This window comes from Tasmannia lanceolata, unplaced genomic scaffold (genome assembly GCF_043159265.1).
Source record: "Tasmannia lanceolata isolate RefF3 unplaced genomic scaffold, GAP_Taslan_0.1 ptg000013l, whole genome shotgun sequence".
Classification (NCBI taxonomy): Eukaryota; Viridiplantae; Streptophyta; class Magnoliopsida; order Canellales; family Winteraceae; genus Tasmannia; species Tasmannia lanceolata.
The window spans coordinates 30,107,994-30,133,634 of NW_027518690.1; the positions used below are offsets into that span (position 1 = coordinate 30,107,994).

The 25,641-nt window shown below is 38.8% G+C and overlaps 1 protein-coding gene across 1 annotated transcript; it reads left to right on the forward strand.

Moving 5' to 3' along the window:
- Positions 1-8,461: 8,461 nt before the first annotated feature.
- Positions 8,462-25,641, forward strand: LOC143891149 (uncharacterized). The gene is made up of 3 exons (XM_077395787.1): positions 8,462-9,134; positions 9,222-9,302; positions 25,499-25,641. The coding sequence occupies exons 1-3, from the start codon at positions 8,462-8,464 to the stop codon at positions 25,639-25,641; spliced, it is 897 nt and encodes a 298-aa protein (XP_077251902.1).

Here is a 25,641-nt window from a genome sequence, read left to right on the forward strand (position 1 = left end):
GTGAACTAATCTCTCTCATTCCTAAACTTGTTGTAAACATATTAGAGAGTGGAAAACACCCTTGTGCCTCAATTTGAGAATATCTAAAGGGATTAGACCTAGGCTTGTCTTTGTAATTGTCTTTGAGAGACTCTTGTGAGCTTTACATTGTATCAAGCCTTCAAGAGGCTAAAGAGTATGCTTCAATCTTCTTCTTCATTGTAAACTTGGCAACAAATGACGCCGTATTTAAGACCCTTGGAGCTTGGACGCTCGGATTGTACAAGGCGAAAGGAACGCCGTATTTAAGTTCCTTGGAAGATAGTGGATTCCTCAAGGAGACAAAACTTGAGAAGAGTGGAGTAGGTCTTGGGGTTAAGACCGAACCACTATAAATCTTTGCGTCTCTTGTGTGATATTAATCTCTCTCACCCTCACTCTTATTTGTGCTTGCATTTATACACTTAGAATTGAGTGAGTAGTTAGCAATGGTAATTAACTTGCTTATCTAGTACCTTGCTAATTAGCACATTTAATCTTGTTAATTAAGTTTGCATGAGCCTTCCACCAAGTGTTTGATAAAAGGCCTAAAAGAAACCATTTATCTAATTCCTTTACCTTGTTGTGGGATTTACAATCTTTAATCAACCACCAAGTATTTTCATAGAAAGATTAAAAAGGGAATAATCAACTAGGGTTTTCAAAAGCCATCTAACAAGTGTTTGACAAAAGGTCTAAGAGAGGATATTCATTTAAGATTTTGAAACTAATCTTACAAAAGTTTTTAAAGCGGATAAATTTTTTTAAAGACACCCAATTCACCCCCATCTTGGGTTGCCTAGTGGGATTTCACGGAGGGTTAGGATCAACCTATTGAAATGATTTTTGGGGCAACACCTATTTAGCCTGTGGGCCATCTAATGGACGGTTTGGATCATCCCACGGTGCCGGCCATACCGCCCTCATCAAAATCCAGTGATAAAATTTCCCAAAATAAACAACTTTGAATTTGCGGGTGACCCGCGGGTCACCTAAATTCTGACCCGCAAAAATGCAGGTAATTTCCTGACCCGACCCGTGTGACCCGCACCTGCATCACCCACGGGTTGACCCGGCCCAACCCACCCGTTTGCTAGGTCTAATTTTATGTGGAAAGAAACAGAGGATTATCATTTCAGTTTGTAGGCTGTTGGCAAATGTGCTGTCCAAAGAAACAGAGTAAAAAATGCGTTTTGCTGGAAACTGACCAATGGGTTCTTTCCAAGGGTGCCCTTCATTTTATCATTTCTCTTCTCTCTGGCATGTTCAGTTGTGACGCGGATTTGGAAAAGAAATGAAAAATGGGCCCCTTTTCTGCAGAAAGTAGCTTAAATGGTCGTTTAGTTGACGGGATACGGAAAGCGGGAGGAAAGCGCGAATCTCATGTGGAATCCGAGTAATCTGGCGTGTGAGGCCCATTTCCGCTTAAAAAAATCCGACTAAAATGGTAGGATTTGTGTTACTTTCCGAGACTTCCGTCAAAATCGAAACGCGTCTCTCGTTCTTTACTCTGTTTGAAGCCCTAAACCCATTTTCAACCCTGGACACAGAGAAGTCGCGATTTCCACTCTCCTGGCTTAGCTGCGAGATCCAAACCGGCTGCGAGTCTCCTTCTCCTCCACTCCTCCTCAACAGGTAAGACTCATCTCCATCTCCTCCTTCCCTCTTGCTATTTTATTTTTATTTTTTGGATTTCCCCTTTCTTCTCCATTCATCGCACGGCCTCCACTCTTCTTGGATCTGCGGGTTTTGTTCGGGTTTATATTTTTGTGCTATTTTTTGCTGTATTGCTTTAATCTATACTTTCTAAACCCAAGTATTGTTGATGGATCAATGTTCTTTGTTCTATTTTCCTACTTTTTGTGGCATTTTTGCTGTTTAATCTTGGTTTTTTGCTGTTTGATTATTTTTTTAGGATTTGGATTCTGTTTTTTTTTCGTTTTTAGGGTAAGGATTTGAGGGTTTGGATTAGGGGTTTGGGTTCGGTTAAAACCCCTAAATTTTGACTATATTTTCTGATTTGGTTTGGTTTGGGTTTATTTTTAGCTTTGATACATAATCAATGGATAATGCTAACGCTTTGTCATCCTTTTGATTTGTTTTTTAGGTGGTTGGCGTCCTCATTTGATTTTATTTTTTAAGAACTGTTCAATCACTTTTCAAGTAATCAATATTCACACTTAATTTGCTTCTTTCCATCTATGTTAGATAATAAATGTATTTACGTAGATGTGCTTGCATGGTTTATGGATATATGGTTTTATGGAGGGAGGGTTTATGGATGTGTGATTTGTTGAGGGTTTTATGGAGGGAGGGTTTATGGATCTATGATTTATTGAGGGTTTTATGGAGGGAGGGTTTATGGATGTGTGATTTGTGGAGGGTTTTATGGAGGGAGGGTTTACAGATCTATGGTTTATGGATGGCTTTGATCAGTATATTTTGGGTGCTTTGATCTCTAGTCTTTGGGGCTTCAAACTGTCTATATTTGAACTAGCTTATGGTAGCATTTCCTCTTGGGATATGGGTTTTGGATTTAGGGGATGATACATGTAGCCTCTTTGTTTTGAGATTCACTGTTCTCTTTGTTCTAATCATTTACCTTCATCCTTTCATTTATTTTTGTTTATTGCATTTGATTTTTCAGATCGAACACTATCTAGGGTGAATGTTATATTTGATTGTTTTCAATTTTGATGGTGAATGTTGGTGAATGTTCTGATGGCTTGGATCTAAATTTTTAGGATCTTATTTGTTTAGGCTTTTGAATCGGGTTTGCTATCCTTTCTTTTGCAGGTGGTCACCCTCTCATTTGATTTTCATTGTCAAGATTCGTTCCATCTTTTCCAAGGTAATCAATACTCACAGTTATTTTTTTCTAGTTCTATTTAGTTAAATGTATTTAAGGTAAATGTGGTTGTGTTGTTTGGATGTGCTTGAATGGATGGATGGATGGTTTATTGAGGGGTTGTTTATGGAGGGATAGGTTATGGATGGATGGTTTATGGAATGGTTGTTTAAGGAATGATGTGTGATTTGTGGACAGTTTTATGGAGGGAGGGGGTTTATGGATGGTTTTATGGAGGGAGGGTTTATGGATGTGTGATTGTCTGTGGTTGTGTTTAAGATGCCTTGTTTTTTATTGTGTTGTCATTTCCATTGAGTTATTAACTTCTTCTTTAGAGTAAGATGCCCCATCGTCCTACAAGGAGGAGGAAGAAATAGTTGATGCGAAGAGATGAGTTGAAGCGTAGGAATGAGCTAGTTGGTGTAGACACCTCATTTTGACCCTGCCCTAAATCCTTCCAATTTTGTGCAAAACCTCATCAAAATGAATGAATTAGGGTCCCAAAATTCACCCTAAGCCAGGGTAGGATCCTACCAAGCTCCCTGTAAAATTTTGTCGAATTCCGAGCGCGTTTACCTAGCGAACGAGATGAGAGAGTGTCCGTAGTGTAAACCACAAGAGGGGGTGGATTATCCTAGATGGGGCTGTCCAAGGTATTAGAGGGGGTGCGAATTTGGCATCTCCTTATATAAAGGTCGTTTTCGTTACAAACAAGGGCTTTTGATTTTTTCTAGAAAATCAAAAAAATCGCAGAGGAGAAATCCCCAAAATACGAAACCCTAGTCCATCGATTCTCATCTCCGGCATCGTCTCCGGCAACACTCTAGCTCCGGCCGACCTCCGTCAAAGCTCCAGCTCTTTTCTTCTTCTTAGAAATCGGATCTACACAGCTAGAGAGAGAGAGAGAGAGAGAGAGAGAAAGAGAGAGAGAGAGAGAGAGAAAGAGAGAGAGAGAGAGAGAGAGAGAGAGAGAAATTTTAGCCGAAACCCCAAGCTCATCATCTCTGGCAAACGTCTTTCTTCTCCGGCTAGTTTCTTTTCCTTGTATACAATTGCTTTGTTTCGTATTCTCGCTTCTTCTAAATCTGAAAAATTCCATTTCCTAGGTTAGAAACCCTAAAACTTTTATTTTCTCCCCTCAAATCCCAGATTTTCACTCTTCTTTTGCGAAAAATCAATGAATCTGGTAGAAAACCTTTAGATCTATAGATATATCTTCTTCTTTTTTACTATTCCTCTCTAGATCTTAACCCTCTCATCATCAGCTCATGGAAAGGTTTAGATCTAGAATATTTCAGCTCAATTCCGTTTCTCATCTTTATAGATTTACTTTTGGTATTTTTTCTAGCCTAATTCTGCAAAACTATGAGCTCCGATCATAAGATCTGTGTCCTTGAAACTTTGCCTTGGGGCTGGACGAGAATAAAGCAGAGCAAAGATCAGTAGTAATTGAGTTAAAAGGAGCCGGCAGCTCCACCATTGCTTCAAATCCGATCATCTAATTTCATTTTTCTGGTCATCGTTTGGGTAACTCATCTGTTACAGTTCCATCGCCTACAATTTTACAGGTGAGAAAACAATTTATATGTTATCTTGCTTCTGTTCCTTGAGGTATGAGGGATTTTTCTTCATGATTATGTTTTAAGATAGACATAGGTTTATATATATACAAAAAAGAAAAGAAAAGAAGAATATGAAATCATATTTATTTTCGATCTTTGTTTTCTTTGCATATGATGATCTAGAACAGAGGATTATATTTACTCTATGTATTTGTTTATGAATTATCACATTTTTTTTTTAATGATTTGCTCTAATTAATGAGATCTGCTGAAAATTTCGTTGAAATTTGTCTAAAATTCTTTAATGTAAAGCTATAAACCTGATGGATTATTCCTTGAAAAATGGAAATGGTTTCAATAAGTGTAATAGATCAAAAAATTTATGTTGTCGTGCTTGCATTGGATGCAAATTCAGATCTGTAGGTAGAATGATTTCATAAGATTCTAGTATAATTAGGGAAACATGGATGATGTTTATCTTGATGCTTTCAATGCTATTTATATAGTTAGCACTACTCAATTTCTGTATGCATAGAAACCAATTTGTCTCCTCTATATTAATCTAGTTATTAAAATATCCCTTAGGATTTCAATAATTTTTTTTGGGAGATTATCTTGATAATGGGAGACTGGTGAATTAGTGTAATTGTTGTGCTTCAATGCCTATCATGTAAAACGAAGGCCTCTATCATATTCTCATGGCAGTACAAGCTGGAATTTTATTTTCTAATGGGTCTGTGATAATCTTCATTATTGGAAGGCTTTTGAGAAAAGTCAATGATATAAGGATTGTATTAGAAATATGTAGGAGCTGTTGAACCATCTAACTTTCTAATAAGCATGATACCCTAACTCATGTTATGTTCAGGAAATTTAAAAGGTTGTATTCCTTTTGTATTTTTTATTCCAACTTTTTTTTTATCTCTGCAGGACTTGTGTTTCTAGTAATATTTTAGGAAAGAAAGTCCAATTAGGGTATTCCATGAATCTTAGTATAAAGAAATATTCTAACATATGATTTTTTCTTTCTATATATAGTGTTTTTTCTTTTTTTATAGCAGGTATAAGTTTAAACTGTTTGGATACTTGTACGTTAACCGAAGTTTCCAACATGTTCTTTTTTGTAGATTTAAGCTGTAAGGAGCAAATGAAATATAGAGTTAACAAAAGTTACTAGTGATTATTTTTTTCCCATTCCTAGTAATAATTTCCCCTCTCATTTAGAAGACTTGCTAAGTCTTTGAGACGTGTGTAAATATTAAACCCCCTTTCATCACCAGGGCGATGAAGGCGATAGCCCAAGCCCATTATTAGAGGACTTACATAGTCTGAATAGCGCTCCCCTTTTCATTTTTAGGCTTATCCAGCCTTTAGTAAGTCTTAGAATTTTCCCTCTCACACCTTAATAGTGGTAGCCTTTTCCATTTTGATATTAACAGCCTTATTTCACCCTGACAATAGCAAATATCATATTTTTAGATTTAGTTATACTTCGCTACTTACATATATTAAATAAATGCCTCTTTTAATTTATACTTTGTATAGATTAGAAATATCATTGGAAAAATTTGTATAAAATATTGAGAATTTATTACTTTTCTTTTATCTTAAGTTTTGAGTTAGATTCTAAAGACAAATGGATTGTTCAGGTGAGATTATCTCAAAGCTTATTATACTCATTCCTTTTTATTTAAATAAATTGTTTAATAGGAAGAAGGAGATCAGATGACTACTCTATTCGATATTATCGACATGAGTACTGTCTGATTTCAAGGCGGGATATAGAAATATTATCATGTGTATATGATATCAGATGATTACTTTAGCATCATCTGATTTCATCCCCATATTGGGGTGGTGTTTGTGGTTGGGTATAGAAGTGTTTGATATTGTTTTCTTTTACTTTATTAGGCTATCCAGCTGCTGGTCTGGACTAATTAATGTTGTTTATCATTTTATGATTGCTATAGATTTTTTATTTATTGAAAATTCTTCTTTGCTTAACACTTGATTTCTTATCATTGTTTAGGCAATGATAAGGTTACTTGGAGCCCATCCTTATGCTTAGGAGACTTGCCCAGTCTTGCTAGCATTTTTCTCTATCCTACCTCTGTGTCTAAGAGACTTACCCAGTCTCATTCTCTTGCTAAATCTCCTCTTTGTGCGTCGTTTAGTTTTGGGAGAACACCTTACTCGGCTTGGCAACATACCCCTACCCTTATGGGTATTGGGTTGCACATTTGTTGCACCCTAGGGCTAGGTAGCTGTCTGGCCCAGCTGGGAGTTTTACCTTTACCAAATATGCACAAGGTCTCTTTTTCCTTATTACTTGTGAGCGTTATCTTAGTTTGATAGTCCACTAGCATAGGAATCCGTCCTTAGTCTAGAGAGTCAGTCCTCTTGTTCAGGAATCAAATTCTATCATCATAGAGGTTATGATTTTATCCAACCTTTCATCAGATCATGTTCTTCTATCCGCTCTTGCAAGGTATAGGATGCTGTCCAACCCTTGCAGAGTTGTTATTCTGTTCATTCCCCCGCAAAGCATAGGATGCTGTCCAACCTTTACGGGATATCAGGAGTCTGTCCTCCCCTTATGATGATAGGATTCAATCCTCTCGTGTCAAAAACATCAAAAACATTCCAAAAACCAAAAACCTTAAAAATCTTGAGTCTTTCAGAGTAGTTAGGAAAATCAATTCCGAACTACGTTGGCTTGATCCTTTCCACAGGGTACATAGTGCAGCTTGGGATCCACATCCCAGGTCCAGCCAAACCTTTAAAAAATAAACATTTCAAACATTCCAAAAAATACAAAAAACTTCAAAACTTTTTCAAAAAGATCTTCCCCTAGAGTTAGGAGTCTGTCCTAGATATTTAGGGTGTTTTAGAGTTAGGAGTTGGTCTTGATTTGTATTGATGTGGTGTGTCCTGTCGTGTGAGTGTCCCTAGAGTTAGGAGGCCTCAAGTCGATCGGTTAGACATTTAGTCAAACCGACGGCTAGACTAGGAAGCATATAGTCAGCCCATGGTTTTCCTTAGGTTGCACAGCCTAGTTACACGTAGGATGTAGGCCCCACCTGCATTAGCTTAAGGCTAATCAACTTGCATTAGTTAGGGCATATAGAGAGTCCTAAAAATTACAATTCACATGAACTAAAGCAATTGTACAAAAAAGCTTTAAAAATCAATCGAGTCTAGGATAGCGGTTCTAGATGGTTAGGCATCGAAGTTTAGAATAGGTCATCGAACTACGTTGACTCCGATTCTTCCCGAGGCCGGGATACGTAGAGTAGCTGGGATGGACGACCATCTTGGTCCGAGTCAAGTCGCATTAGAGTTAGGATTTGTCTTGTCCTGTCATATATAGGATTGATTTATGTTTTATGTTTTGATGTGTTTTCTTACTTTCTTGTACTGATACTATACCTTTAGCTGTAGCTTGCATGTGTATGTCCATTAGAACTTAGACATCAATTAGGTATGGCATTCATAACCTAGCTACTTTTAGGTGACACTTATTTTATTTCTTTTTAAGTGTGTTCATTAATCGTCTCCGAGACATGCATGATTAGGTAGACGTCTTCTCGGAGATATTTCGTTCCCATTTCATATGACTTTTGCCCAAAACTCTTCAAAATCAATAATAAATGGCATAAGAGACCAGGTGTTTACACTTGGGCGGATGAGGTGCTCTTTAGACCTTCCAAATTCGCAACCAGGCACGAACCCTCTTTTTATAATCTCTGGTTATCCGTTGCAACAGAGCATAGTATGGGATCCTTGGCCCACTTCCTTGGATGGCGACTCTTCTTTGTTTAAGGTACGCCTCGAATCTGGGCTAGTCCCCGAATCGAGAGGTATCTCACCTTTGTATCGCCACTCATGCTGTGAGGGGCACTTCTTTCGAGAGTTCCTTGGTAGAGCTCTCCATTCACGTGGATGATCCTGAGACTGTTAGCGCGTGGGGCACGTCCCCCGCCATCTCTCTCTCGGATCGGGGTCCACAGTTGGGCAAGCAGTCGCACTACTAATGGCTGGTGCTGCTGCTATGTTAGTACTTTGGAAAGAGTACTACGAAAAGTATCTTCTCAGAGCTCCCTATGAAAGCAATTACTTAACGCGTCGTACGTTCATTTCTTTTGTCATCGATTCAGATGAACATTGTCATAACTTGCTACGGATGAACGTCAGCTGCTTTCGTCAATTTGTTGAAATATTTAAATGGGCGGGAACCCTACAAGATACAATCCATTGTAAGGTGGAGGAGCAAGTTGCCATCTTCTTGCATATTGTGGCACATAATCAGAGGGTTAGGACTATTAGACCATGTGCTAGACGTTCAGGGGCAACTGTTTCGACGTATTTCAACAAAGTACTAAAGGCAATTTTGGGTATGCAAGATTTCTTCATCAAACCACCGACAGGTGAGACACCATCGCAGATTGAGGGGAATCCAAGGTGGATGCCATATTTCAAGGATTGCATCGGTGCAATAGACGGGACATACATACGTGCTAAAGTACGTATTGAAGACAAACCTGCCTACTTTTGTCGTAAGCATTTTATAGCTCAAAATGTTTTGGCGGCCTGTGACTTTGACTTAATATTCACGTATATCCTAGCCGGATGGGAGGGTTCGACTTCCGACTCGAGAGTGTTAGCGAATGCATTAACAAGGGCTGACAAGATTCCACTTATTCCAGGTACATTGTATATGACATAGTTACATTCTAGTAAACAAGTTCCCACTTATTACTAGTTGTTGATATAGAATCTTTTTTTATTTGTAGGAAAGTTTTACCTCGCCGATGGCGGGTACCCTCTCTTACGATATTTCACTACCCCGCATCGTAAGACCGCATACCACCTAAGTGAGTGGAGTGGGTGTAGACACCCCATTTTGAATGTACCTTGAGCCTCCCATGTTTGAGCAAAAACCAAACCAAATTAATCACTTAATGTCCCAAATTTCATCCCAAGCTAGTTTAGGGCCCTACCAAGCTCCCCGTAAAATTTCATTGAAATCCGAGCGCGTTTGCCTAGCAAACGAGCCGAGATAGTGTCGCGGTGCAAAGCCAAAAAAGGGGGGTGAATTTATCCTGAGCGGTACAGATCTTGATCCGAATGGGACACAATCCGTACGTGCGCTCATAATTTTTCTCGCGTAAACCGCGCGTTCATCAAACAATAGTGCTGCTATCAATTTCCTCCTTTCCTATAAATATGTGTTTCAACTATCATTTTTAAAAAAAAAGAAAAGGAGAAAAATTCACACAGAGAGAGAGGAAGGGCAGATTTCAGCTAAAACCCTAACCGTAATCCTTCTTTCTTCTTCTTCTCCGGTAAGTTTTCATCGGAATCCGACTATTCCTCCGGTAAGTCATATTTTTAGCTTCTTCTTCACTCTTTTCCTCCATTTCTAAGTTGTTTCATCATCACTTCTTTGAGTTTCTTTAAAACTTCGATCCTCATCAGATCTGAAGATTTTTTAAGAGAATCATAGTTTTGTAAATTGATTTTAGAGAGAGAACTCTTGATTTTAGGAGAGAGGAAATAGATTTGGTTCATTTTCCCTTTGTTCCGATCATCTTCCCCGGTGACCTCGTCGGAGCTTCGGCCGGTCGATTTCAACTTGTTATCTTGCCTTAGATCTAAGCAGATTTGAGAAATTGAGGAACGATTAAACAGAGAAGAGAGATATATGTGAGAGATCTAAGAGTTTGAGAGAGAGAGAGAGAGAGTAGATCTGCAAAACCGAAACCCCTTTTCTTACATTTTCCGATCGGAATTTCATCTTCTCAGGCAAACTTAACCAGATTCCAACCAAATTCCGATCAGTAATCTTTTCCCCGTTTCTATTTTTGTTCATCTCATTATTTTTTATTTCTCAGATCTGTTTTAGAAGCCTTAAAATTTTTGATTTTTTTAGACTTGAAACCCTACCTTTGTGTTCATTTCTTCCGATCAAAATTTCTTCTCACCGGCCAAGCTCCGACGAGATTCCAAGCTCCGACGAGTCTGTGCATTTGGTTCAAGCAAAGTTCGTTAAGTGTAAGAAGGAAAGAAGGTTTGCAAGCTCTGATAGGATCTGATTCTCTCAGCAAAGATCCAAGGTTGATCTAAGCATACAAATCGAAAGTAGAAGAAGAGGAAGGATGATTTTTTAACCAAAGCTTATTTTCCTCGAGGTAATTCTGGAATTAATTGGACCTAATTCAGGTAAGCCATATGAGTTTCGTTCAGATTCGTTTAATTTTTTTTTATTTTATTTTGAGTTTCTTTTTCATCTTGTGATTGAGATTTCTTGGTTCCTTAGAGATAGGCTCATAAAAAAAGAAAGCAATTCATATTGAGATATTGTTCAGTAAAAGGTCTTTTGTGTTCAGATTTAAGTGTTTTTCTCATTGTTGCTATTGTGTGTTGGAAATTGCATTGTCATTATAAAATACTAGTTGAAAACGTCTATCTGTTCTTAAATTTTTTTAAAAAGCAATTATTCTTTAATTATTGCTTATCTGTTTAGAGGTTACTCTTTGCTGTTTTACCTAGAGAAAATTTATGAAGGACATTACTTTTGGTATACTCTGCTTTGAGGTTGGCCCTTGCTAATATGCTTCAAGAAAATTCATGTATAGTATTCTTCCTAGTATTTTAGCACTTAGTTTTACTTGAGATGTATATGAGTAAGATACTTACTTCTAGATAAGTATATGGGATGTAAAGAGCTGTTGGTTCTATGTTTTCAGCATATAATATGATTCAGTAATGTGATGGTTTTGTTTTAGGGAAGAATGCATATGCTTAACTCATAAAATTTGGGGAAATCTTTCCTTAGTTATTTACTGATAGATGTAATGAGAATATTAGGATGTATTTGTGTTGTTGTAGTTCTTCTTTAAAAAAAAAGAGCTACGATAAGTTACTTTTGAAGAAGAGCTATCTAGAGCAATGAAAGAGCTATCTTTTGAAGAAAGTATCCCCTAGACATTAGAAACCCATTCATTGCAAGGGCAATGAAAGAGCTATCTAGAGCCCTTCTTAGGAGACAGGCCGTGTCTCATTTATCCTAGTGGTTATCACCCTTTTAGAGAGACATGCTTTGTCTCGTAGGAAAGTTTATCCTCAGGGAGACATGCTATGTCTCATGTGGTAAAATTCAAACCCTTTGGAGACAGGTTTTGTCTCATTGGTCATAGATGTCCTCCATCTTTTTTAAGAGACATTCCTTGTCTCATTAGCACATCCTTCTTAGAATTCCTAATTTCAGTGTCAGTCTTTAGCATAAGAGTCTGTCCTTAGCTAGAGAGTCAGTCCTTCCGTCTTTCAAGAGTCTGTCCTATCATCATAGGGGTTAGGATTCTATCCAACCTCTCATCGAATCATGTGATTTTATCCACTCTTGCAAGGTATAGCATGCTGTCCAACCCTTGCAGAGTTGTTATTCTGTTCATTCCCCCCGCAAAACATAGGATGCTGTCCAACCTTTGCGGGATATTCAGGAGTCTGTCATACTCTTATGATGATAGGAATTTGTCCTCTTGAGTCAAAAACACTTGAAAAATCAAAAATCTCAAAAATCTCGAGTCATTAGGAGAGTAGTTAGGAAAGACTGTTCCGAACTATGTTGGCTTGATCCCTTTCAACAGGGTACGTAGTACAGCTTGGGATTCATATCCCAAGTCCAGCCAAACCTTTAAAAATAAACATTTCAAATCTTCAAAAAATATAAAAATTCTTCAAAATCTTCCCCTAGAGTTAGGAGTCTGTCTTAGCTGTTTGGGGTGTTTTAGAGTTAGGAGTCTGTCCTGATTTGTATTGATATGGTGTGTCCTGTCGTGTGAGTGTCCCTAGAGTTAGGAGGCCTCAAGTTGATCGGTTAGACACTTAGTCGAACCGATGGCTAGACTAGGAAGCATATAGTCAGCCCATGGTTTTCTTTAGGTTGTACAGCCTAGTTACACATAGGATGTAGGGCCCACCTGCATTAGCTTAAGGCTAATCAACTTGCATTAGTTAGGGCATATAGAGAGTCCTAAAAATTACAATTCACCTGAATTTAAGCAATCGTACAAAGAGCTTTAAAAATCAGTCGAATCTAGTGGAATCGAGTCTAGGATAGTGGTTCTAGATGGTTAGACATCGTAGTTTAGAATAGGGCATCGAACTGTGGGACCCGATCCCGTGAGAGGGGTGGGGCGCGAGCCGCCACGCACTTCTCTTGGTCTCTCGTACCCACGCGATTGGCGTGTGCATTTTTATTATTGATTTTAATTCATCTTTTATGTGAACTTGGGATCACTAAGGCAATCTGAATTCCACACAAAAGAGACTGACATAGTCGCCACCTAGATGTGGGATCTAGGACCCATAATTAACCAGAAATCTAGACTCGCTACCTGGTTACAAGAATGGAAGGTATGGGGAGTTATCCACCACAGGCACCATTCCTGCCCGATAATCGGTCTTCGATTCCAAAAGTTAACTCTTTTAAATTCATTTTAAATGGCTCATTCAACTCTCTGTTAATGTGCGAACTAAGTGACATGCATCCTATGATCTAATTTCATTATGGATCCTAAATGCGTATCTTGATTCCTTAATTTGTTTGAATTCAATCTAGGTGCAAGTTCTCCTAAGATTCTAATTTCATGGAAAGTCCTATGTGATTTAATTAAGCATTTACAAGAAAATTAATATACAAAATCCAACAATTTGTTGTGGAGCCAACTCGCGGTTGGTATGCCATCAGACATCCAAGCTGCCTACGTACCCAAGCCTCACTGGGATCAGAGTCGACGTAGTTCGGTGCACCTAAGCTAAGCTACTTATGCCTAACTCAACTAAGACACCGATCTAGACTGATTTGACTGTTTCAACAGTTTTTAGAGGAGTTATTTAATTCAAGTTGTGGATTTTATTATCCTAGGATTTCATCTAAGATGCTATATGATTCTTATCTAAATGCAAGTTGTTCCTTAGACTAATGCAGGTTAACCTACATCCTAGTTAGCTAGGCTTGTCCTAGGGAAAGATTGGGTGACTAGTGTAACTAGACCTATAACACGGTTGCTATCTATAGCAAACGTATGTGATGAGGCTGGACTCCTAACTCTAGGACTCCCTAAAACCTAAGACTCCCTAAAACCTAGGACACGACCCGACACCAGTGTTCCTAAATTGGGCTCTAATGGTTCTTATGACGGAAACCGTAACCCAACGGTTCCGAGAGACACGAGATGAATCGATTTCAGTTCTTGAAGTTAATGAATGTCAGATTTCAAGGATTTTTCAGTTTCTGGACATTTAAGGATTACCAATGGCTCTAGGGTTCACCAATTTCGGCCTAGAACAACATCCAAGGAAGGGAATCATGCGCTCTTCACTTGTGCAATTTAATACTTAGGTTATAGCATCTTATTGCCTGGCATATCTCAGGATTTCCGTGGACAGTAACCTCGGAGCCAACAACATGCTATAGCTTAAATATTCAAATTGTCAAAGATCGGTTGCAATTGGGATACGATTATGGATGCACTGGTCATTTTTCCAGGGAAATCTAATGATCCTAAGATTTCTGTTTCAATAGATTAAGGAATTAATATGTGACAAAAATTTAAGGTTCTTTAGAAATTTTGATAATGATTTTTTATTAATTTCGAATTTTCAATGGAATTTATCAATTTTAAACATGTGAGTGATTTTACAAGTGAAATTATTGCAAACGAATTCGAAATGAATCGAAATTTCTACAGCATCAATATGGGAATGCATGGAGCTTACTGGATGAATTTTGCATATTTTTACATTAAGCTCATATTTAATTTTGATTTAACAACAATAAGACCAGATTGCAAAAATAACACAGAAACTACTAGAAATAGAAATCTAAATTCAATGAAATTTCTACAGTAGTAAAATATAAGTAAAAATAGTATGCTGCGAGATTTTCATGAATTTTGGAAACTATTTACTACCAGTTTTGGATTTTGCAATTTTCAGGCCAGATTATAAATTAACACTACATCCCATATGAAATAAGATCTAAATCACTTGAAAAGTTTACAGAAACTAGAGATATGGAATATAAGACTACTGTAAAACTTTTGAGAATTTTATCTGTGATCTGATGTCTGTAAAAATTCTCCCAAAATCTGATAATTTTCAAAGAAAGCATAAAATAATATACCAACCCAATTCCAAATATTCTCAAAAATTCATGGTAGAATGTACCAGTATCATATTATTTTCCCACGAAATTTCATTAATTTTCGAATCCGTTTGGTATATAATTTAGTTTTCTTCGTTGAAAAGATATTTTTAAAGAGTTTTCTATTTTTAAAACACGATTTTCGAGAACGTCCTTTAATCTTGTTCTGATATGATGAACACAAGAAAAATTTAAAATTCCAAAAAATAGATCATCCTGAGATGGCTATTTTTTTGAATTTTGTAATTACTCAGCCATTATTTTAAATAAAATTCCACTCTTCACTCAAATTCTAAAAAACCTTCGATCCAATGTCCGATCCGATCCGATAGTTATTTTAGTCTATTTAAGTAGATCATTGTATTAAATTTTGGGACGAAACGGAATTGAAACACCCATGCAGATCATGATTTTAAGCACACACTTTTAATATTGAGTTAAAATCATTTAAATGCTAAAAACCATGCAAAATACATAAAAAATACCAGATGATTCGGGAAAAATCCGAGAATAGGGTACCGACCTGTGATAGAGTTCCTCGCCGAATCAAAAAGCCGAAAAATCCGAAAATCCCGCCGCCACTCGATCCGCTCTGCTTCCTTCTTCTTCTTTTTTCTTTGTTTTATGTTTTTTTTAGTGTATAAATGCCGTTCCTCTGTTGAGTGTGGGATATAGAGAATGAGAGAGAGGGTTGCTGAAAGAATCGTACCAGAGAGGGAGAGAGAGGGAGAGTAAAACGCAGAGAGAGATAAGGAGAGTTTGAGTGACACAGAGAGTGTGAGTAGCGAGAGGATGAAGAAAAAAACAGATGCTCTGTTTTTCTTCCTTTCTGTTCGAGAGAGTGCGGGTGAGATAGGTGAGAGAGTAGGGAGGTTGAAGGTGAGGAGGCGGCAGAGAGAAGCCAAGAGAGTGGGAGAGAGTGGTGGAGACAGAGAGAGATTGAGAGAGAGTATCAGAGAGATGAGAGCGAGATACAGAGATACACACAGAGAGAGAGTGATGGAGAGGGATATGGAGGGAGAGAATGATGGAGAGGGATATGGAGGGAGAGAGTGATGGAGAGGGGTAGAGAGAGAGAGAGAGAGAGAGAGAGAGAGAGAGAGAGAGAGAGAGAGAGAGAGAGAAAGAAACAGAGTATCGGTGAAAACCGATACTCTATTTTTTTTTCTTTGCTGTTTTTTTTTGTTTTTCCAAACAAATATAAGAGATGAGAGTGGTAAATGGGTGTGTGAGATGAGAGGGAAACCGAAAGAGAGAGAGAGATGAGAATCCTGCTCTGTTGAGAGTGATGAGGAAGGGAAGAAACCGTGGGATGACAGAGGGGATGATGGGGAAGATAAAAAAACGTAGAAACAGAGGGGTGCTGCTGTTGGGATGGAAACCAATCGATGGAGAGAGAGCAGAACGATGATGAGCTATCCTTCCTCCCTTATTTCTCTTTAACTCTTCTTACCAAGGAGATCACTGTTCTGGAATTGTCCTCTTCTCTTTTTCTCTCCACACTTTTTTTTAAACCGATTCTCACCCTTTTCCTTTGAGAAAGTTTTCTCTTCCCTTTTTTAAACGTGGGTTACTAAAAAAAAAGAAAAATCCTTCGAGAGATCTACCTTGCCCCTCTTAACCTTATTGCTCTCTAATCAGGAAGCAGAATTTAAGAATTGATTTCCCAAGAAAGAAGGCTGTCGAATACTGTTTCTAATCAAAGCCAAACATTTCCAAAACTAAATACATATAGCAGAGAGAGTTAACGATCATGACCTGTTAACAAAAATGGCTATATATATATATATATATATATATATATATATATATATATATAAGAAAAATCTCTTACGTGAACTATTTTCTAATATGGAGGGATGAACCAATGGAAATGCGGTCTTCACTGCAAGCTGATCCCCACCGTACGTTTGGCATGCCGCGATGTAGATTAGTTGTGCTCTCAAGTCATTGGTGTAAAATGATCTGGATCGTCCATTTAATAAGCCACATTGAATGAAACAATGAGAGGCCCCACTTAAATTTGGTCGAACATGTCTCTCTTCCAAAATTGCGATTTTAAACATTAGTGGGCCACTTTTTCTCCCACGCACGCCCATTCCAGTTTACATACCCATTTCAGTTAGATGATCAAAACCGTTCATTTGATGGGCCCACATAAATTGCATCCCAAAATATTTCCATTGGATGATCTCAGCCGTCCGATTTATGGGTCACGGCCCAAATAGATTGCGCGCCCCAAATCACTTCCATAGAATGGTCTGAACTGTTCATTTGATGCAACATAATGTAGATTGGTTGCGCCCCTCTAAATCATTTCTGTAGGCTTATCCGAATAACTTAACTTGATGATTGTAACAACATTGGTTGTTAAAACAACGTCTCTGAGATCCTGACCGCTCCCTTGATGGGCATCTTCATTCATTAGATCGGAGCAGGCTCAAAACTCATTTTTCATTAAAACCATATGCGGGCCTCCTGATTGATCTGAATTTAAACAAATGTTCAATGCGGGCCTACTGACGGGTCCAAGTTCTCTCTTGTTTGGGATTCTTCCGAACAACCCTTCTCAATCACTTAGCGGGAACATGCAAAACACGACGAAAACGACCAAAATATTTAGAAATGTAACAGACGGACACGGAAAGGAAAGACATTGGAAAACCGATAGAAAAATACTAATTTCTTTATCGATTAAGGCAGAGCAAAATGGGGGTGTCTACACGAACTACGTTGACTCCAATTCTTCCCGAGGCCGGGATACGTAGAGCAGTTGAGATGGACGGCCATCTTGGTCCGAGTCAATGCATTAGAGTTTTAGGAATCATTTTATCCAGTTATGTTTAGAATTGATTTATGTTGTATGTTTTGCTGTGTTTTCTTACTTTCATGTACTGATACTATACCTTTAGCTGTGTCTTCTTCTTCCATATCTCAAGCTAAAGTAAAAATTGAAAATTTTAAACTTGAGATTGAAACCCTTAAGAGTTGTTTGGATGAGAAATCTTGCCAAATTGGTAAACTCCAAAATGTGGCAAGCTCTTCCAAATCTTATGAAGATGAAACTAATGATTTTCTAAATCAAATAACCCATCTTCATATTGAAAATGAAAGGTTAAGATTATATCTCCATGGATTCCTAAATGGTGATAAAATTATTGACATAATCTTGAATAAGGCTAGTCATAGACCTAATTATGCACTTTATGATAGGACTAGTCTATCTAACCCTCATGTTAGATGCCATTATTGTGGAATCAATGGTCATTACCAATTCCAATGTGCATCTAAAATTAGGGATTGTGGTGGAACCAAGAAAGCTTGGGTTCCCAAAGCCCCCATATGATTCTATTCATATGTGCTTAGATTAGGGGCTTACACTGAAAATTGAATATCTTTATCTTTGAATTTTAAAATTCCCCTCTTGTATTGAATTTGTTTTCCCAATAGGGGGAGTTCTATGTTTGTCTTTTTCCTTGAAAAAGGGGGAGCTTAAAATTTGTAAAATTTCATCCCCTTGATTTTCTTTTACCCCATCTTTTTGATAGATGCCAAAGGGGGAGAGAAATCTAGTGTAAGGAAATATATGCATGCTTTTATTGGAAAATCTCTTGTGCTTGTCATCATAAAAAAGGGGGAGATTGTAAGCCCAATGGTTCCCACCTTGGCATTCCCATCTTATTTTGATAATTCTAATACACAAGTGATTTAGATCACTAATGTGTTTGTATGTCTAAGTTGTAGATCATAATGGTGTTAAGACAAGATTGGTTGGATTGAGACCAAGAAGCTCTCATTGGACCACATTAGGAAGGCCAAACACATCGGAGATCCAAGACGAATGAAGACTTGAAGATTTGCAATTGAAGATCGAAGTCATTTTAGAATGTATAAGATCCAATCCTAGTTTAGGTGTTTAGAGGCATAAATAAAGTAATAACACACACCCCTAAATGTTTAAGAGATTGTCCTTGTGGTGTTCCAACACTTTGGAACCCTCATAACAATCCCAGCTTGGTGTAGAGTTGGAAGCCCAATAAACAGAATTGAAAATCTGCTGCATATAGGCTTCTCGGAACTCCGAGAGAATTCTCGGAGCTCCGAGATTTGGTCTAGTAGCTTTTTTCCAACTTCTGTTTGTATTCCCGGAACTCCGAGATAAATTCTCGGAACTCCGAGGAATTTCTCGGAACTCCGAGACCACTATTTTAGGAAGAAAAATATAGCCGTTGGGACTTTTCCAGAATTACGACTATGCCCCTCAAATGGTCATATTTGAGTTTTTCTATATATATATATATATATATATATCTAAACTTCCCAATTATCATTCCTAACACTCTAAAATCCTATTGGAATATCTTAAGAGTGAATCAAGCTTGTTTATGCCTTTCATCCTCTAGATTTAGGATTTGGATCATTAGGCTCAAATTTGTACATCTTCTACAAAGTTTGTAAACCCTTGAGAGGGATTCTTTGTTCTTTCTTTCTTTATCAAGAACAATGTATTCGGGCGAGTGTTCGGAGAAGCGGAGCCCACTCTCCGTGGTGAGGATTGCCACCAAGGTTAAAGGCGATTGGAATTGTAATCGACACCGATCTTCGCCGAAGTTAAGAAGATCCGTTACCTGGTTACAAGAATGGAAGGTATGGGGAGTTATCCACCACATGCACAATTCCTGCCCGATAATCGGTCTTTAATTCCAAAAGTTAACTCTTTTGAATTTCTTTTAAATGGCTCATTTAACTCTATGTTAGTGTGCTAACTATGTGACATGCATCCTATGATCTAATTTCAATTTAGATCCTAAATGTGTATCTTGATTTCTTAATTTGTTTGAATTCAATCTAAGTGGATGTTCTCCTAAAATTCTAATTTCATGGAAAGTCCTAAGTGATTTAATTAAGAATTTACAAGAAAATTAATATACAAAACCCCACAATTTGTTGTGGAGCCGACTCGTGATTGGTATGCCATCAAGCATCCAACCTGCCTACGTACCCAAGCCTCACTGGGATCAGAGTCGACGTAGTTCGGTGCACCTAAGCTAAGCTACTTATGCCTAACTCAACTAAGACACCGATCTAGACTAGATTGACTATTTCAACAGTTTTAAGAGAAGTTATTTAATTCAAGTTGAAGATTTTATTACCCTAGAATTTCATCTAAGATGCTATATGATCTTATCTAAGTGCAAGTTGTCCCTTAGACTAATGCAGGTTAACCTACATCCTAGGTAACTAGGCTTGTCCTAGGAAAAATTTGGGTGACTAGTATAACTAGACCTATGGCACGGTTGCTATCCATAGCAAACGTCCGTGATGAGGCTGGACTCCTAACTCTAGGACTCCCTAAAACTTAGGACACGACATGACGTAAGTGTTCCTAAATAGGGCTCTAATGGTTCTTACGATGGAAACCGCCATCCAACGGTGCCAAAGACATGCGATAAATTGATTCAAGTTCTTGAAGTTAATGAATTTTAGATTTCAAGGATTTTCGGTTTCTAAACATTTAAGAAATATCAAAGGCTCTATGGTTCACCAATTTCGGACTCGAATAGCATCCACGGAAGGGAATCGTGCGCTCTTTCCTTGTGCAATTTAATACTTAAGTTATAGCACCTTATTGCCTGGCATATCTCTCAGGATTTCTTTTAAATACTTAAATTGTCAAGGATCGATTGCAATTGGGATACGATTATGGATGCTATGGCCATTTTACAAAGGAAATCTAAGTCTCCTAAGATTTCTGTTTCATTGGATTAAAGAGTGAACATGTAACATAAATTTAAGGTTCTTTAGAAGTTTTCATAATGATTTTTAATTAATTTCAATTTTTAATGGATTTTATCAATTTCAGATCACCAGAGTGATTTTACAAGTGAACTTATTGCAAACAAATTCGAAATAAACTAAAATTTCTACAGCAACAAGATATGAAAGAATATAGCTTACTGAAAAAAATTTACAGATTTTTATATTAAGCTCCTATTAATTTTTGATTTAATAACAATATGACCAGATTGTTAAAATAACACAAAAAATATTAGAAATAGAAATCTAAATTCATCGAAATTTCTACAGTAGTAAGATATGAGTAAACATAATATCCTGTGAGATTTTCATAAATTTTAGATATTATTTACTATCAATTTCGGATTTTTGAATTTTCAGACCAGATTATGAATTTATACTACATCTCTTAGGAAACAAATTCCAAATGACTTGAAAACTTTACAGAAGCATGAAATATGGAATATAAGACTACTGTAAAAATTTTGAAAATTTTAATTATGATTTGATATTAATAAAAAATCTCACAAAATCTGATTGTTTCCAAAGAAAGTATCAAATAATATACCAAATAAAATCCTAAAATCATTAAAAATTCATGGTAGAATATATCGGTATCATATAAGTTTTTCATGAAATTTCATTAATTTTAGAACCTATTTGGTATATTTTCCATTTTTCTTCTTCAAAACGATGTTTTTGAAGAGTTTTCTATTTTTAAAACATGATTTTCGAGAAAATTATGACTTTGGAAAATGCCCTTTAACATTGTTCTGATGTGATGAACATATAAAATTTTTGATATTCCGAAAAATAGATCATCCTGAGATAGCTATTTTTTCCAATTTCTTAATTTCTCAGTCATTGTTTTAAATGAAATTCCATTCTTTACTCAAATTCTCAAAATCCTTTGATCCAATGTCCGATCCGATCCGATGGTTCTTTTATTCTATTTAAATAGATCAGCGTATTATATTTCGAGACGAATCGGACTTGAAACACTCATGTAAAACATGATTTTGAGCATACCCATATAATATTGAATTAAATACAATTAAATGCTAAAACCATGCGAAAATATATAAAAGAATACCGAACAATTCTGGAAAAATCTGAGAATAGTGCACCTACCTTTGTTCAAGATCTTTGCCGAATCCGAGAGCCGAGGAATCTGAAAAAGTTTGCCGACGCGATCCGATTCCCTTTCTTTCTTTCTCTTTTTTATTTTCTTTTTCTTCCCCAGCAGAGTCGCTGCTCCGTTGAGTGTGAGAGTTGCAGTGGGGAGCGAGTGATAACAGAGAGAGTTGAGAGAGAAAGATAACTGAGAGTAGATAGAGAGAATGAGAGAGACAGATAGAGAATGAGAGGGATGGAGAATCCGAGAGACAGATAGTGTGAGTGAGAGAGATAGAGAATGAGAGGGATGGAGAATCCGAGAGACAGAGATAGAGAATGAGAGTGAAAGAGAGAGTTGTGAGTGACGGATTGAGATTGAGACAGAGATCTAGAGATGAAGAGTGAGAAAGAGTGAGAAATAGAGTGGTAGAGAGGTAGAGAGTGCGAAACAGAGACCGAGTGATAGAGAGATGGGTGGTGATATATTAAAAAAAAACGATACTCTGTTTTCTCCTCCTCTCGGTTTTTTTCTCTTTTTTCTTCTTCTTATGACAGAAACGAGACTCTGTTTTTAGAGAGATGGAAAGCTTGGCTCTGCCTGGAGAGATGGAGAACTTCGGCTCTGTTTGGAGAGATGGGGCAAGAAAGAAAAAATCGAGATGGATCGCCTCAGATTTCTTTCAAAAAAAAAAAACCTCTGTTTTCTTCTCCTCCTTTTCTAGAAACCAACAGCCCTTCCTCTCCTTCTCATGGGATCAGCCAAAAACAGAGCCTCGAAAACCCTCTTAAGGAGATGAAGAGTGAGAGCAGAACTGGTTAGAAGACACGTAAATCCAGGATCATCATCTAATTGAGGAAGAAACCCAAAAGAAGAAAGCCCAGCAAAAACGCAGGCGTGTACCAGAAAAGCATCCCAACCCTGCTTGAGATTTTTGAGTAGATTTTGGGACCAGAATACACATTCCAGAACTTGGAATATTGAAGGTACTCCCCCTCACTTCTGAGACTCCAGTGTTTTTAAGAGATACCAAGCCGATCACAGACATGGCTGTTATGGAAATAGAGGGAGGTGGTGGAAATACTAAATTGAGCATGAAAGACATTTCTATCTTTTCCCTGTTTCTTTTTTTTTTTTAGGATCGTTCCACTCCTACATAGCAACTTTCGTTTTTATCATTTGAGAATGAGAAGGAGTTGCCAACCTTATTCGAGGTTGTCCCAAAATTCCCCTTTATGTGAATCCCTTCCCAACTTAATTCAACTAAGTATAGAAAGCTAAAAGATCTTATATAATTCTTAAACTCCAAGTGGGACCTACATGGAAAATGGAAAAAGAATGAGAGAGAGAGAAACACTATACAATTGGCGTCATAAAATATTCCATACGATGGCGTAGGGGAAGGTGGCCCAGAAAAGTTTTCCTATCTCTCCAAAAGGACCTCCCCTCCAATAAAGGAGAAGTGAGCTAATGGATTCCGGACAGACCCGGCACATTCCAAACGCTCCAATTGCTCGTATCCAAAGTTGACAGGAGAAGGGACAATGCAACATCAATTGGTGTCATAGGATGATCCGAACCATCCATTCCAATGGGCTGCCATATAAATGATTCGTGCTCCTCTAATTCATTGTCGCAAGCTGATCTTGGCCGTCCAGTTGATAGGCCGCAATGTGGATCTGTTACACCACCTCTTAAATCACTCCATACTGTTTAATTGGTGCCCCATAAATCTTTTCCGTTAGATTTAAATATGGACCCAGAAGAATAAGATTGAATCACTTTGGGTGGGTCCAACGCATATTTAGTGGGCCGCTCAATTTTAAATCCCACAACCAAATGCTAGGCCTATTCCTTGGCCGAATTTTCCATGAGATCCATTCATCGAAATTTTGGGCGGGTCCACTTGTTTCAATTTAGGGAACCCCATTCCATGTTAGGTACACTTATTCGTCTTATAAAATTTGATCGTTAATATCCATAGTAAACTCCACAGATGACTTGAATATTCCTTACATGGGCCAACTTGCTCGATCCAAATTTAATCCAAATGCTCAATGCGGGCCCAGCAAATGGGTCAAAATTCTCTCTTGCTTGGATTCTTCTGAATAACCCTTCTCAACACTTGGCAGAAAAAAATAAAGAACATTGCGGAAATGATCAGAAAGATTGAGAAAAGGTAAGAGACAGACACGAAAATGGAAAACGGTAGAAAACCGATAGCAAAACACTAACTTCTTTGTTGATTAAAGCGGAGCAAAATGGGGGTGTCTACAGGCGGCATTGTGGGTCGGGCCCTAGTGACTTGCTCTGAGCCTTTCTTGGCTGTACACGGTATTTCCCATCTTGCGGATTCGTATGCCGGGCCCTTGTCAAGGGTCCCGAGCCCTTTGCCATCGTATGTGGCCTTTTCCATCTTGTGGATTTGTATGCCGGGCCCTTGTCAAGGGTCCCGAGCTCTTTGTCATCGTACGTGGCCTTTTCCATCTTGTGGATTTGTATGCCGGGCCCTTGTGAAGGGTCCCGAGCCCTTTGCCATCGGACGTGGGGAGGATTTAGGGATGGCTTGCTGGGGAAGTCACTTAGCGGTAGGGGTAGCGACGTCTTTTCAGCATGGCGCTTCGACTTTTGGCGGTTCCCTTGAGTTTCCCAATCGGCGCCACGTGTGCGCGTCCCATCGGATTAGAAAGGAAGGGAGATCAATCGACGCGTGTCGAAACCCTAGCCATTTTTAAAGCCTTTTTGGGGATTTCATTCTTTGTCTTATTTCTTCGTCTTCCTCGGGTGAAACGGGTTTTCTTCCGCGGTGATTTTTCTGCGTATTGCTCTTCACCAACCTTCTTCCGGTGAGTTCTGTGTCTTTTATTTTATTCGACATTTGATAGTTTACGATGTCTGTCACGACTGTTCCTCAGAGTCCTTCTTCTGAGTCGGTAGAAGTAGTGGAGAGGGCTCCGCCAAGAAAAAGGAGGCGATTGTTTGTGGAGGGAGGGGGTGGCGACTCTCGAGACGTACAGCAGCCTACGGAGTTGAAAGATAGCTCCGGGCTTCTGGGTCATCGGTGGAGGCCGCTCCTTTGGAATCTCCTGCTCGAGTTTCTTCTGCTCGTGAGGCGGAGATTAGGGACATCCGGTCTGGTGCCATTATTCGTCCCGGTCGGGTGACGTGTTTCAGGAACACCTTGGGAGAAGGGGCGGCGGAGAAGGTTAGGAGGGAGTTTCACATTCCCGATGGTTACGGGATTAGGGTTCCATCCTTTGCAGAGGGGGTGTGTGAAGGTACCACGGAGGAGGATGTAGCTTTCTACGTGGAGGCTTTTTGGGCGGGGGTTAGGTTCCCGCTCTTGGACATTATAGTAGAGGCCCTTGAGTTTTACCGGGTGGCCCCCTCCCAACTGGCGCCTAATAGTTGGCGCACTCTCTTGGCCTTTGTGGCCAAGGCGTGTCTCCACAAGGTTCAGCCTACCCTTCCGCTGCTCCGGGCCTGCGTTGCCCTTAGCCCGTTGGTGAAGGGGGAGGACAACTGGTTATATTTGACCCAGCGCCCTCAGGTGAAAATTGCGGCGAACTTGCCTTCTTCCATCAAAAAGTGGAAGGAGGAGTATGTGTTCATCACTCCTCCATCGGACGTTGGCTGGGACTTTCCTCGCTCTTGGAGGCGCTCCGTTGAGTGGCGAAGGAAGTCCCTCCCCGACGAGTCTGATTACAACAAGTTTGACTTGGGGAAGCTCGCCTCTGGGGAGGCTATTGACGTTTCTGAGTATAGATGGGAGAGGGTACTGAAGAGGCTCTGTTTGCTGAGAGCTGTGGAGAGGAGGGCCCGCTGTATGGGCGAGGGAACGGGGGAGAGTTCCACCAGCTATCGCGGTGAGCCCCCCCCCCCCTTTTTTTCTTTTTTTTGTTGCTGTTTCCCTTTGTTCTGAGCGGTTGTTGTTCTCCTGTTTTTCGCAGGAGGTATGTCTTCTTCCGGTGACGCTGGTAGGGGGAAGGGGGTTGAGGCGTCGACGAAGGGTCCGGCGAGCCGCAAGAAGATCCCTTCTGATTTTATGGCTGGGCCGATCGCAAGCGAGGCTTCCGGCATCCGTGCCTTCTAG

Coding starts and splice junctions, on each gene's coding strand:
- LOC143891149 (XM_077395787.1), top strand. CDS start 8,462: ATGGCTGGTGCTGCTGCTATGTTAGTACTTTGGAAAGAGTACTACGAA. Junction 9,135..9,221: donor CAAGATTCCACTTATTCCAG/GTACATTGTATA, acceptor TTTTATTTGTAG/GAAAGTTTTACCTCGCCGAT. Junction 9,303..25,498: donor TAAGACCGCATACCACCTAA/GTGAGTGGAGTG, acceptor TGTTTTTCGCAG/GAGGTATGTCTTCTTCCGGT.